This window comes from Sturnira hondurensis, unplaced genomic scaffold (assembly GCF_014824575.4).
Source record: "Sturnira hondurensis isolate 20B ecotype Veracruz unplaced genomic scaffold, ASM1482457v3 Scaffold0008196, whole genome shotgun sequence".
NCBI classification, from domain to species: Eukaryota; Metazoa; Chordata; class Mammalia; order Chiroptera; family Phyllostomidae; genus Sturnira; species Sturnira hondurensis.
In genome coordinates, this window is record NW_028080827.1 from 13732285 (window position 1) to 13746680 (window position 14396).

A 14396-nucleotide genomic window follows, 5' to 3' on the forward strand; every position below is an offset into this window, starting at 1 on the left:
TGTCCTAAGATTAAATTAGAAACATCTTATCAAGAGCCAGCAGAAGTCATAAAGATGAAACGAGCTGCTGCTACATGCAAACAAACTACGTGCCTGGCGTAAAGTAAGCCTTCAATAAATGGTACTTGTTGTTGTTAAAACCTCTGGCTTTCTGACTCTCTACTCCCAGAACTGCTCCCACCCACACTGGGGGCTGGAGGAGCGCATGGTGTTTGTGGGAGGGCTCCACGCACTCCAGGGGCCACGTGTGTGGGAGCTGTGGCTCTCACAAGGTTGTAAGAGGAAACCTTGGACCCCCACGGGCTCCAGAAGCCTCTTGCTAGCACAACCCAGAAGGCATGAAATGAAAAAGCAATGGCTGAAGGAATGAAGCTCCACAAGGCGTGCCCTCCGTCCCCCAGACTGCCTGTACCTTTTTGGTCCTCCTCTGGTAGGCGAAGGCAATATCTTGTCTCTGCTCATTGCTGCGGTTGGTCAGAATGTTCACGATGGTGACCTCATCCACACCTATGGGAATGCAAGTTGCCAAGAGTTAGTCGTATGCTCTGGTCCTTTGGGCTTATACAGAAGGTTTGAAACAGTTTTACAAATAAAAATGTATATACTGTTTTCCAAGTAAAAATGCCAGGACATCAAAATTTGGTCTCTCTCTCTCTGTCATCATCCTCCACCCCAATGTGTATGCTTGCCTTCCTTTGTTTCCTGACCACTTCATACCTCAAGCCTAACTGGGCCTTTTTAATATCTGCATTTTAAAAAACTACTTTATTCATAAATAGGTTTCTGGAATCAACAGTAGGAGGTGCATTTGTAGTGCTCTGGCAGTCAAATGGAACAACAAAGATTTAGAAGGATTTTAAATGAAAGTCCCCAAATTGCTATTTAACTGGGGATTTAATAGACAGTAACTGCGGACTGAATTAATAGAGATGATTATTTATATTTATCTACAGGAGTATGACTATACAAAGTAGCTAGGTATAATTTCTATAATTATAGAAGCTGTCATGACAAATGAGTCATATTTAATACGGCAGTTGTATTTTAATAGCATAATTGATTAATACAATCATACTTGTTGAAGACCAAATTGTTTTGTAAGGAAAATAAACATTCCACTGCTTTTAATCTTCAATAGGCAATTTTAATAATCAATTTTATAGCTTTATTAAAAAGAGTAAGTGTTTTAATCTAAATTAAATCTAAATTGGGAGTTTTGAAGTGCCACCAAAATATTTTAGTACCTATTTTAATTGGAACATGTGCATTGACAAAGATAAGCAATGCCTTCTGGGATCTGAAAGTTTCCAATTTTATGTCAGAAATACTCCTAACATGCCATTTACCTTAAGAAAGCATGATTTTAGGAATTCAGAAGGCCAAGCATCTCTCTCAACTGAATATGAATTTTGTTTAATAAAGAGTCTTTGCCACAAGTGAGCAATGATCCTTGGGCGAGGGAGCAGAGTCACCAGGCCCACGAGGTCACGCGCACACTGCGAACAGCCTGGCCCAGGGGCAGCCAGACGTCCCAGAGCGACAGAAAGGCCAGAACTGCGACACTCCGGAGCAGAGGCAACGAGCGGGCAGAGAGAGAAGGGGCCCCCAGCTCTCAGGCACGTTAGAAAGATCAGAAAGCCGAAAGTTAGAATTTCTGGGTATAAAAATAAAAGTGAGTTCATGCCTGTATGTGAGTCAGTTATGTTAACTGCAGCTTCTATTACATTAGCTCTGATTTCAGAGTGTCAACCCGGAAGTCCAACTGCTGTATAAGGGATGCATAGTTCAGCCTTTTGTAGAATATCAAAAATACGGGAAGAAAAAGTCCTACGTTCACTAAGAGACATCTGATTAAATAAATGTTCTTGTTTATGTAATGGAATATTACAGTCAAATAAAATGGTATAAAGTATTAATTGACATGGAAAAATGTTCTCACAATATACTGTTAAGTAAAAAAACAACACTGTTAAATAAAAAAATAATATAGGTTGCAAAGCAGGATATCAAGCATAACACAATTTTATAAAATACATATGCATGTATAAGAAAATATCTAAAAGCCTTTACACCAAATTTTTAATAACAATCATCTGAGTGACGGAATTATGGGTAATTTTAAGGTTTTCTTTCTTTTGATTATATGCTTTCAAAGTTCCATAATGAGCATAAAAGGGTTTTTGAAATGCCCTGCGAGTGACATGCAAGCCATGATCGAGAATCAGCTAGTGACTTTGCATAATAATTAGGAGCCAGAACTATATACTTCTCTTTGGTTTCCAAAACATCCTAACAACTGTCATTTAATCACCCGTGGAGATAGTTATTTCTCTTCCCAGTGAATAGATGAAGACACTGAACTCAGAGGCTGAGGCCCCGCCTTGCAGACATCACGGGTATAAGCATCTGCCTTGCTTGGGTCTCTGCTTCCTCATCTCCAGAAGGGGCTTGAGCCACAATCTTCAGTTTGCTTCCCCCAAACACTGACAGAATTGAGCTTTAACGTATTTAGTCTCAGTTAGGTATGGGCAGGATAGATTTATGCAAAGACTCGTGAAAGTTGAAGGCTACCTGAGCGGACAGGTGTCTGGGCACGTGCACCTGCACGCACACCTACCTCCACACAGGTGTGCTCCCCGGTATATGCACTCTCCCTGGCTCTATTTTATGGCTCTAACTTTATATTAGGAAAACCACTGACACCCTGGATGGGTAGCTCAGTTGGTTAGAGCACAGTCCTGATACACCAAGATCGAGGGTTCAAATCTCCAGTCAGGGTAAATACAAGAATCAACCAATGAATGCATAAATATGTAGAACAACAAATCAGTGTTTCTCTTTGTCTCTCAAATCACTAAGTTAAAAAAAAAGAAAGAAAAAATACCCACTTGTTTATAGACACATTTTTTGCTTTATACTTAACTTTCTTACCCAGGTTTGAAAATGCTAGAGAACAACACAATACAATTATATCCTCTAACTTCAATCCTAATATTTCCTGAAATCAATTTTGGGGTTGCTGACCTGAAAGCACACCAAGAACACTGAACCATAAAAAAAACGATTCTCCCCTGGGGACAAATGCAAAGTTATATTTGTGTCAGATGTGGTTCTGGGCCCGCCTGAATTAGAGCCACATGAAGCACTTACTAAAAAGCACAGTCCCCTGGGTCCCACCTGAGGTCTGTTGATCAAAGGCCCTCTAGGACTTTGGACCCAGGAAGCAGCATTTCAGCAACCTCCCCAGTGATCATTTAGGAGCCACCAAGAGTCACCAACAGAGATGGCTAAGCACAGGTAAGGAATGGAAACTCTTTGCAACCTCCCCACATACAAGACTGTCAAGTACACTTCTACCAACTGCATCTATCAGGTGTAGGGTTGTCTACAACTTCAGGTAGAGAAATGCTTACCTTTGTCCCCAGAACCCAGGCAGGAAGTAACACCTACAAAGAGCTCACTGCACAAACTGCAGTGCAGTCCGTGCTCTTAGTCAGTGAAACTGCCTTCTGCTTCTCTGTTCATAGCGCCTAAGCGTCCAGCCCACTGAGTCGGAATTCAATCCAATTATTGGAAATCCTCATAAAGAGCCCGGGTAGTTAACCTGAATCTCACCTAGGAGGCAGTAACTGCTCGAGCTGGAAGGAATCTAAATGTGTTTTACCTAAATTATTTACCAACCAAGCAGCCTGCTGAGATGCAGCCTCCAACATGCTGGTAGATCTTAGGAGTGAACAAGCTGATGCTTCACAAAACTACTAATACTAGCAACTACAGAGAAATTAAAAGGAGGTTATTTCTTCAAGTGGAAGCCCTTGAAGTACTCTGCCTTCTGAGAACCTCACCTACATCAGCTGTTTCTCCCACACCATTGTCTGCAAGCTTCCCATTGAACTGAAAAGATGAAAAAATCATGGAGCCCAGGATCAACTGCCTCGTCAAAGCCCCTTAGGGCACCTCCTATGTCAAAACACCAGAATACACACAGCGGCCTGTGGGATTTGACCCCCTCTCTTCAGAGCCCTGCTGCTTCCTCTTGACCTGCTACCATAATTGGTGAGACAGCTTATTCCTGTGGAAAACCATCCAGCACAGGTGGAGCTGCCAGAGTCACCCGGTGACTCATCATTTCTGCCCAGGATGTAGCTGAAGAACGAGCCCTGAACACTCGGCTCCCTGGGTCAGCACAGCCAGCGTCAACAGTGGACGGTGAGTGCGGACCAGGAGGAACGCTTTAACGGAGGTGACACAGATGCTCAGGAGATGAGGCTCCGCCCCTCTGCGTCTGTACCTTCTGACGGCTCACGCTGTTCCCATGTAATAGGCAAGTGTTTGCTGGGCCGAAGGGCTCGGGGTCTAAATGGAACTGTGTGGCTGGGGCTAAAGAATAAGAGAAAAACAACAAACCCGAGTGGTGCTTTTCCATCCACTGCACTTGTGTTTGATGCGGAAGGTCACAAAGCAATGTAAGCAAAGGCTCACACTGGGAAGCAGTGATACGGGTGGGGGGGTCCTACAGAATGTGGGTGAGAACGCAGAAATTCGTGGTCCATGCAGGGGTTTTTTTTTTAGATTTAAAAAAGTTTATTTTTGTCCTGGCTGGGTGCTTAGTTGGTTAGAGTGTTGTCCCAACACGCCAAAGTTCTGGGTTCGAGCCCCCACCAGGGCACATACAAGCAACCAATGAATCCACAAATAAGTGGAACAATAAATCTCCCTCTCTCAAAAACAATAAATACATTTTTGTTAAAAATTATTTTCAAACAGAGGTTAAGATTTTCAAGACCGGTGAGGATCTAAGACAAATTTATTTGGCTCCTGATGGGAAAGAGCACCATAATGTCTGTAAGCTTTTACTCCTTCAATGAAAATGGTCAGCTGACTACAAACTGTTTCCCACACTGAGCTGGGACCCCTGAACGGTCAGGCACTGCCCTGAAGGGCAGGGAACCCGCAGCAGCAGCTCTGCCCAGTGACGCCACAGGGAGGCGCTGCTGACGGCAGGGCTCAACACAGAGGCAGGGCTCAAGCACAGAGGTCCGGGGTCGTGGGTTCCTTAAACCACAGGCTGTATTTTTAAAACCTAAAGAACACTTGCAGTCTAAAATAATGGTTGGATCCCAAACCACGAAATCGGCCTCCTGGAGCTTCCTCCTCCTCCTCTCTGTGGGAGGAAACCCCAAGTCAGCTCGGCATCTGGCACTCCACGGAAAATGTCTTTATGGTCCACGGGCAAGGAACCAGGAGGCCATTCTGAACAGGATGCTGACTCACATCTGCCAAGACACGCTGGCTGCACACAGAAAATGGATCTCATTTTGTTTGATGAGGGACACGGGAGGCTGTCGGGCGGGGCTGACTGATTAGAAACTACACACTGCCCAGATCTTCTCATTATCTCGATCCTGGAAAAAAACTATGATTTGGCTTAGATTACTGAGCCTATCGTTACCAAACCTCAGAAGAGATCATCTTCACATCGAGGTCCAAGGCAGGCCACTGAGAGGAGAGGGCCATATTTGCAGAGGTGTGGACCTATTTTACTTATAATATCAAGCCAGCCAGTCACTAAGTACCTACTAGGTGCCAGGCATTTTGCCAGGTGCTTTACACCATTCTATCATGTAATTCTACCATATCCAGGCGAGGTGGGTAGAATTTTACCCACTTCACTGAGGAAAGCGATGCTCACAGAGAGCAGGGACTTGTGGCCCTGGCCACACAGCTCAATTGGTTAGAGCGTCATTCGGACATGCCAAGGTTGCTGGTTCCATTTCTGGTCAGGGCTCAGGGCACATACAATAATCAACCAATGAATCCCTAAATAAGTAGAACAACAAATTGATCTCTCTCTCCACAATCAACAAATAAAAATAAATAAAGCCCTGGCTGGTGTGGCTCAGTGGGTTGAGTGACAGTCTGTGAACCGAAAGGTTGCCTGTTTGATTCCTCGTCAGGGCACATGCCTGAGTTGAGGGCCAGGTCCCCAGTTGGAGGCCCGTGAGGGGCAACCGATCCATGATTCTCTTCCTCTCTTTCTCCCTTTGTTCTCCTTTAAAAAATGATTAAAATCTTTATAAATAAATAATGTTTTTTAAAAATGCAGGGACTCACATAAGCAGAGCTGGCATTCAAACAAGGATTAAAGGATTCAAACAAGGATTCAGGCTCACTGAATCGGGCTATCCTGCCTTCTGCTACAGGAAATTATCCAAAGCTTGAAAATAAAGAAAGAGAAAGACTGCACGCCCTCCCAGTGCGCCTAGGAGGCCCGTCCAAGAGGTCTGTGCAGGTGCGTGCTCCCACCTGACTCGCTGCTACGTGGTACTGACTAGGGTAGAGGCTCTCTTAAGCAACATGTTAACTGGGAGGTTTAGGTCCACCGGCAGGGAGAGCTCCGAGGGTTGTGGCTTCAGTGCCCTGTAGGAAATTAACAGTCTTGTGTCCAGCCCAGTAAGCTCATTCCAACATTCTTTATTCTATGCCTATAAACACCCAGTCTCTCAATCACCCTTTGAACCAGTCTTATTTAAGCGAATTAAATGTGTTGATCCTGTATTTATAAGTCATGTTTGTACCTTTTACAAATTATACCTTTTTCATACCACACCCCTCCCACAACCAGTTCCTAAAAGAGATTTGGGACAGTAATGTGTTTGTTTGTCTACAGAATGGAACTTGCTTAGTACATACAAATGAGCACATTTAATAATCAATAGATAATCTAGTAGATGTTACTGGATTTGCCCCTCAGGTAACAATGCGTGGCCAGTGAAGAGACCACCTATCTGGGGTTTTTTCAACAGAAAGAGCTAAAAGACTCTTCCGGAGACAGTGACTAAGAACTCGGTGGGAAAGAGGCAGTCCCTGCCAACAAGTCATCTGTCTACTGGGGGTGATTTTAGGGACACACACACACACACACACACACACAGACACTGAGGCCCAAAAGTCTCCTTGCCACCATCGGCCATGGTACCACTGCCTGGCCAGAACTCCTGCTCTCAAAGTCGCCTCTCTGGACCACTCAGCAGAAGTGAGTTCTGTCTCCAGAGTCTCAGCAGGAGCCAGACGTCCAGGTGGGCGACAGATGTGAACGGGAGACATCTGGCTGCACGGCACCGACAGACGTAGTGCTCTAGCAGTGACATGGGGCAAAAACTTACCATCTGGGGCATGTTAGTTCCCCCCCTGTGCCTCAGTTTCCCATCCTGTAACACAGTGACCATGAGAACACAATTTACAGGGATGCAGAAAGGACCGGCTGGGTTAGTGGCTGGGAACACGTCTACTACCTTCCCCACTTGGCTTCTCTGTCACGGGCCTGGCTCCTGATTACATTCGGTTTCTGGTCTATGGAAATATAGGGCACAGAGAACATGCGGCCACCAGTGCACATTAGATTCGAGTCCAGTTTCCTGATAAACTCTGGCAGCTGCCTGAGAGGTGGGACAGAAAACAAGCACTGCACAGGGTGGGGAGGGGACCAGGAAGCTCTCCCAAGCCTGGCCCAGCTGGGAACATGGCCCCCACTCAGGGAGAGTGTCATTTTAGCTAAGTACCTCAGGAGAAAGCTTGGCCCAGAAGTCGCATTTCTGTCCCCATTCCATTCTGGTCTCTCTTCAGCCGAGATGCTTATTAGAAAGGATTTAAGTAAGTGCCACCTATTCGGTAACCCCACTGGGCACTCTGGTAATCCAGACCCCCATCTGCTCTCCATGCAAAATCACATTTCTGAAATACTCTGCAGGACCAGCAGAAAAACGCAACGCAGGCCACCACTCAAGATTCAAATCAAATCGCAAATAAAGGACTATGCATAGAACGCAAGCTCGTTTCGTGTGCTGCTGCTCTATCGGCCTCTTGACACTGAAAAGTAAAACTCTGGATGGAGGCAAGAGGGCCTCACGTGCCTGCACTGAACTCACCAGCAGCAAAAGTGCTATTTACTGACTTGGCATTGACATCAGGTAGGAATCTGGATCCTCCCATCGTCCCTGGGTGGCACTGACACTTGGATTTCCACGGAGAAAAAAAGGGGACAGTCTTTACAAAAAAAGGAAGAGCTGAGAGGTAGGCAACAGAAGTTGAGGTCTGCAGTTTAGCAAGGGCGCAAATTCTTCACCCACGTTTTACAGGCATCTTTGCCCGGGTGGGCATCTGCACCCCACCACCACGGGGTAGACAAAAGTCATTCTGAAGGGCATCAGAAAATCTGCACCCTGAGCAAAGGTGGCTGTGATCCAGCACTGGTCCCTCTGTGTCCCCAACAGTGGTGTAAGATGAGAACTGCAACGAAAGTTAAGTCTGCACATGGGAGGGGCCTCAGCAACAGGCACACTCTCTCCCGCTCCTTTCCAGCAGGGTGAGACACCTGGGCCACCGCAGTCCCCAAAGCCTTCCCCACAAGCACCCTCTCACTCAGACTCAGGGCTTCTTGCTGCTCTGGGCCCTCACCTCCCACCCCCTCTAGTATGAGAGAAGCTGCTTTTCAGAGCCAGTCTGCCTTCTGGCATCTTCTAAACCACATATTCCTAATCGCTCTCTCAACTGAATGGACACACATCCAGGGGTGCAGGTGTGACCCTGAGCCCCAAAACACAGGTCCTGGCTTGCTCACCATTGTCAGAGGGATGTTAGACTTTTGGCCAAGCCGGAAATAAATCCTCAGTGGTTCCATTTTAAAGGCCTAAGGAAAAAGTAAGTGCAGAAACTTGCTGCAGTGATGCTTCTATACTTATGCTTATGAGATGGGGGAAAAACATCACCCGCCTTTACATCCCTTCCGGAGAACACAAATACTGCTCAAATCAAAACCGGCAATAATAATAGGGCAACGCATTACCCTCCCCTTCCAGAGCGCGAGCGAGACCCAAGCTGTACCAGTTTATTGGCACTTACACTAACTCCAGGGTTGTGCTGCCTCTAATTACAATCTATTTTATGTAGTCTAGATTCATCCTTTTCTAATTTAGCTGACTTTCCTTTCTAGTTATTTGGACCCATATGGTAAACCATTCACAGCTGTGTTGTACACTCCATAGTATATATTTAACCCAAGGCCAATCTAGACCAAGAGACTCCTACAGATTTAAGTCTCCAAAACCTCTTGTTAATTAAGCAATATTACTACTTTTGCACAGCTTTCTCCAGCTTCTAACTAGACATAAATTAAGGGAAGTAATTGCGCAGTCTACCTCAAGCCAGAGCATAACACGTAACAACCAGGCACTGCGTTTAGGTAACATACTCAAGAAATACTGAATCCCTTCCAACTAGAAGCAAAGCAGGCTCAGGAGAATGAGCTAAATTCATTTTGTAAAAACAGATCAAAGCTCACCGCAGGGCCGTTACCCCTTCCGGACACTGCCCTGATTCTGGAACTGCCCTTTGCCACCTTGTCTGCCAGCCATGGGGGTCCCCACTCCCTGCATGTGCCGTGTGCTCTGGTGTCTGCGAAACCTGGACTATTTATTTGGGTTAAATGGTGACCTTCTCGCTCGGTCCCAAGGGCTGTGTGAGTAAGATTAAATCCGATTAGTGAAATAAAGTCCTTGCCCTCAAGAAGCTGACATTCTGGGGGGAGAGAAATCCAGACACAAGTGTGACAAGAGCTATATACAATGAGACGCAGACCAAGAAATAATGGATTCTGTCTCCTCCTCAGATAAAACGTGGAGAAGAGGCTGTGAATCAGTTTGGGCTGAAAGACGTGGGGGGACAGCCAGGATGTTAGAAACGGGGTGATGGTCCCCCTGGAAGGTGGCAGCACTCTCCTGCCAGAGCAAGGCTCTGTCCCGGGCACCGAACAGCCTGGAGAAAACAAACAGACCTGCAGTGGACGAGGCAAGGAGGTCCATGGAAAGGACACACGCCTGGCCGTGTAGCTCGGCTGACTGGAGCACTGTCTTGAGACACCAAGGCTGTGGGTTTGATCAGGGCACCTACAAGGATCAACTGATGGATGCAACGCTAAGTGGAACAAGAAATCACTGTTGTTTTTTTTCTCTCTCTCTCCATTGCCCTCTCTCTCTAAAATCAATAAATTAAAGAAAATTGTTAAAGGACAGATGTCAGGCCAGGTGAGAGATGCTGAAGGGGAAGGGTCAGAGCTGCTCTGGGACCGACCTTATGACCAGTCTAGGCCACGCCCACCTACAGACGTGGCCCAGGTCTACTCCTCCTGTTACTCCTCCCGTTACTCCTCCCCGCTCCGGTCTGCTCCTTTACACTCCTCGGGATTCACAGCAGCTGACAAATCCTCCACCACAGGTCACTTGCTCCAGCTCTCCTACTGGGAGTACTTACTCGGACACTAAGTAGATCTCGCATCAGGTGCCGCAGGCACTACCCAGCATGCTCTGCTCTTGGCACAGGTCTTCGCACTGGCACTTAGGTTACCCTTTCTAGCAGAGAAGACCTAGAGAGCCATCTTTACTTTTCCTGGTCTTCTGGCTTTTGTTTGTATCAGCATTTAAGGTTTACGCTTCGCTTCCTTTCATGTCAAGGAAGCACCAATTACTTAGCACTGTGTTCCCCGCAGGAAGCCCCGGAGGTGGGAGTGGGGTGTGGCAGAGCATCTTAATTCCACTGCAGGTAGAAGGCTTCCTAAACGGGAGGGCTAAGATCTTAATTAACTCGTTTTAAAGTGGTGTTAGTTATCTAAAAATATCAAGGGGAAGGATAAAGGAACAAAAGGGATTTTACCCTCCCAACAAATGGCTTCATTTTTGTTTGTAATTACCTTTACTGCCTTTCATTGTGAAGTTAATATGTCATCATAATCAAAAACTTAGAGAATATATTGAAAGCAAAAGAATCAATTACTCATAATTCTATGTATCAGTTAGCATCCTTTTTCCTTTCTGACATAAAAAATTGTGGTATAATCATACTGTATATACTCTTTTATGTCCATTTCTTGATGGAAATGTCACAGTGAGGGTAAAGGTGAAAACAGTGTTCTGGACTTGTGATGATGGTTGCACAACTCCGTGAACACACTAAAAAACAGTGAATGCTATGTTTTATACAGTGAATTATATGGTATGTGAATGATATCAAATAAAAAAGTTAAAAAGTGTTCAGACACTTTATTTTCACATCTCTGTGACAGCTTACAGACACTCCATGTGATACAGAGTGAGCTATCACCATTTCCTAAGTCACTCCCCAACACAAGGTTTCTGACACTAATATGCCTAGTACGTTGAGTTCTGTATGAATGTCATATTCTTTGCTCTTAACAGTTTCCTAGGAGGAGTGAAGGTTTTAAACATACTGACAATTTAGAAATTATTTTAAAGGGCCGGGAGATAATGCAAGAAAATTTAATTACTCTCTAAAATTATTAGGCACCGCCCAAAAAGTAAATAAAAATGGGTTCTTAAGTGGAACTCACTGGGCTTTAAGTGGGAAAGAGAAGAGGACAGGCCCCTAAAGTGGGACCACAGACATGATGTGTCTGATAACAATAGAATTGAGTTTTTCACGTTTGACACTCACTTAGCAAAGAGAAAAAGTGTGATCCTGGAAGGTTGGCACCAAGATATCTGGATGCTTAAGCCTATACCCTGGGGCTGGACAGAACCGGTTGGAACCCCAGTCTGGAACAAGACCAAGAGACCTAGAGCACACTAACCCTCAACTGTGTCACCCAGAAGCTGGCCTCCTGAGCCACGCGGTGAAGTGAAGTTCTTCTAAGATGAATGTTCCGGAAGTGCTTGGTCGCAATGCCTGCCCAAAATGAGCACTCGATAAATTCAGTAAGTAGCTGTCGCCGGGATCACGGTGATGTCAGCTGCTTTGGACCAAACTGGAAAGCAGGAATCCAAGTGCCAGCCGTGCTGACATTCCTGCTTAGAAACTACAGTGTTTTCCTGCTAACTTAGAAAGCGCCTGAAGGTATTTTTATTGCCCTGGGAGTTTCAGCTGTTCCCAGAGTTCCTTTGCGCAATCTTTACATTCCAGTGTGCTAAAAGCTTTCTCATGCAGAGATAAAAGCAGCCTTTGTTTCAAGGGGTGGGGGTGGGGGGAGAGGGGGGAAGGCACCATCTTGGTCAGAGGAGTTAACTGTTGGAAACCGAGTGCACCTCTCCTGGCACAGCGGGAAGCCCCAGGAATGCAGACACACCCAGATAATGAGACCCGGTGAGTTTTAGCAAAGTGGATTGTATGTGTGTGTGTGTATTTTCAGGTGAACTATTTCAGGCAATGCCAAAATGCCAGGCTCTATGCTAAGGTGTTAAGAGTTACTCCACAATAACCCTGTGGGGTGGGAACTTTGACTGGTCCCACTTACTAGTAAAAAAACTGAGGCTTAAGGCAGTTAAGTATTTTTCCAGTCAGATAGCTAGCAAATTAGTGGCAGAGCTGAGATTTACCATGATGATCACACATGTTCTCATCTATTGCTTTTCACTGAGTAGAACTGACTGTAATGAGATAAGCCTTGCAGACTTTAGTGTTACGTTCTGATTAGTGATTTCCTGACTTCCCAACCTGATCTTTGACAAGCATGTTTAAAATCACCAAAAAAAGACTTTTTAAAGGTCAAATTTGGACACTTCATTATTCTCCCTTCAGATGTCCTGGCAGCCGTTCTGGAAAGTGCCCACGGTGTCCCCCTGGAACTTAAGGCTGCTCAGAGACAGGCGATGCAAACCCTGATGTCCTGGTAGAACCACAGGACGTAAAGGATCTTTCTCCTTTTCTTTCTTTCTTTTTTTTTTTTTTTTAAAGATTTTCTTTATTTTTAGAGGGGAAGGGAAAGAGAGAAAGAGAGGGAGAGAAACATCAATGTGTGGTTGCCTCTTACACACCCCCTACTGGGGACCTGGCCTGCAACCCAGGCATGTGCCCTGACGGGAATCGAACCAGCGACCCTTTGCTTCACAGGCTAGTGGCTCAGTCTACTGAGCCACTCCAGCCAAGGCATCTTTCTCCTTTTCTTCCCACCTCTGGAAAAAAGTCACCAGTTTCACCAGTCAAGGGTTTTAGGAAAGGTGACTGTGTAATTTATTCTGCAAAATAAAACAATTTTGACAGTGAAAAGGGGCACAATCAGTAAATGTGCAGGCAGAACCCAGGACATACGGTCCCGTTCCACAGGTTCCTAGGTCATCCTGGTTGAGGGTCCCTGTCTGCCAGTGACCTGGGTATGAGCGTGTCAATAAGCTCCCTCTGCTAGAAGAGAAAAATGTCTCCTAGCCCTTCAGCAAGGGTAGGATCCAGCAGCTCTGACCGCCGGGTCTTGTCTGCATCTCCACCCAACCTTGCAGTGGAAAGGAGGTCCAGAATGGAGAACAAGTGTGGCGGAATCACAGCACCCCAATAATCGCCTGCTTTCAGGGATTCAGGGGCTCGGGCAACCCTAAAGACACATTCTTTGTTAACACCTAAGCCCGGGAAGTCAGAACGTTTACTCTGTAGAGACAGAAAACAGCGTGACGACTTGAACAAGCTCTTGCTCAACCCCATGCAATTAAATGCTTTATCTGCTGGATTCAGAGAGGGAGGCTCTGTGCCTGCTGGTCCTCCTTACTCATCCTGGACCTCAAGGAAACACTCATTCCAACCGCCCTTTTATGTCCAGGCCTCAGGGGTGGTGTCAACTAGCAGGGTGAAAAGGGTCTGAGTTTTTCTCTCATTAAATCAACCTGAAGAGCAGAGGCGTAACATTTTCCCAGCATTTCCCCAACAAAAGTAATGAAATTCAAGGGGAATCAGGACCAAAAAAATGCCCTTGGAGGTCCCCATGACCAACTTCTTCCTTTACAGAAGAGGCCCCGAGGCCTCGGAGGGCGAGCTGGGCCCAGAGCGCACACCCAGGGGACCCGGCCCCCTGGCTCTCAGCTGAGCCCTATTTCCATATGTGCTATTTGGTTAAAACACTGCCTCGTGTTTTACATCTTCTTCTCTCCAAAGAGAGGAGGGAGGAAGGGGGAGAAGAAGGGAGGGAGGAAAGCAAGTAGGTATGAGGGGGGTAAGGTAGGTTGAATCCACTCCATTAAAACTCTACTCCCTTAAAACAATTTCAGATGACCAAAGTATGGAGATTCGAGAGACAATTGCAAATACCCGAGTCAGAGCCCGACGAGAGTACAAACGTATCACCTACCTTTGGTCTTGATGGCCGTTTCAATGTTCAGAGCATCCCGGTCAGCATCAAAGTTGGTGTAGGCTTTGACCGACCCATACGCATTTGCAGGTGTGGAGTGCTGAGGTCGGAAAAGAAACGTACCCGAATCACACACTGAAGTGCCTCTTGTTGAAGTATCGATTTCTAAAATAGATTTTTCCTATTGTTTCTTTTAACAGTTCAACCATTCTTAGACTCAGTAACTACAAGGAGCTTGATACTTTCTAACGAGAATTCCTTCTTCCAAGGCCTGGAG

The 14396-nt window shown here is 45.9% G+C and overlaps 1 protein-coding gene across 1 annotated transcript in view; it reads right to left on the reverse strand.

The window, feature by feature from the left end:
- ANXA2 (annexin A2) overlaps nucleotides 1-14396 on the reverse strand; it is a 42135-nt gene that overhangs the window by 13924 nt on the left and 13815 nt on the right. Inside the window, exons 3-4 of the mRNA XM_037054019.1 lie at nucleotides 14120-14219; nucleotides 413-507 (exon numbers count right to left, since the gene is read on the reverse strand). Of these exons, the coding sequence (XP_036909914.1) occupies nucleotides 413-507; nucleotides 14120-14219 (195 nt within the window). The remainder of the gene's footprint in view (nucleotides 1-412; nucleotides 508-14119; nucleotides 14220-14396) is intronic.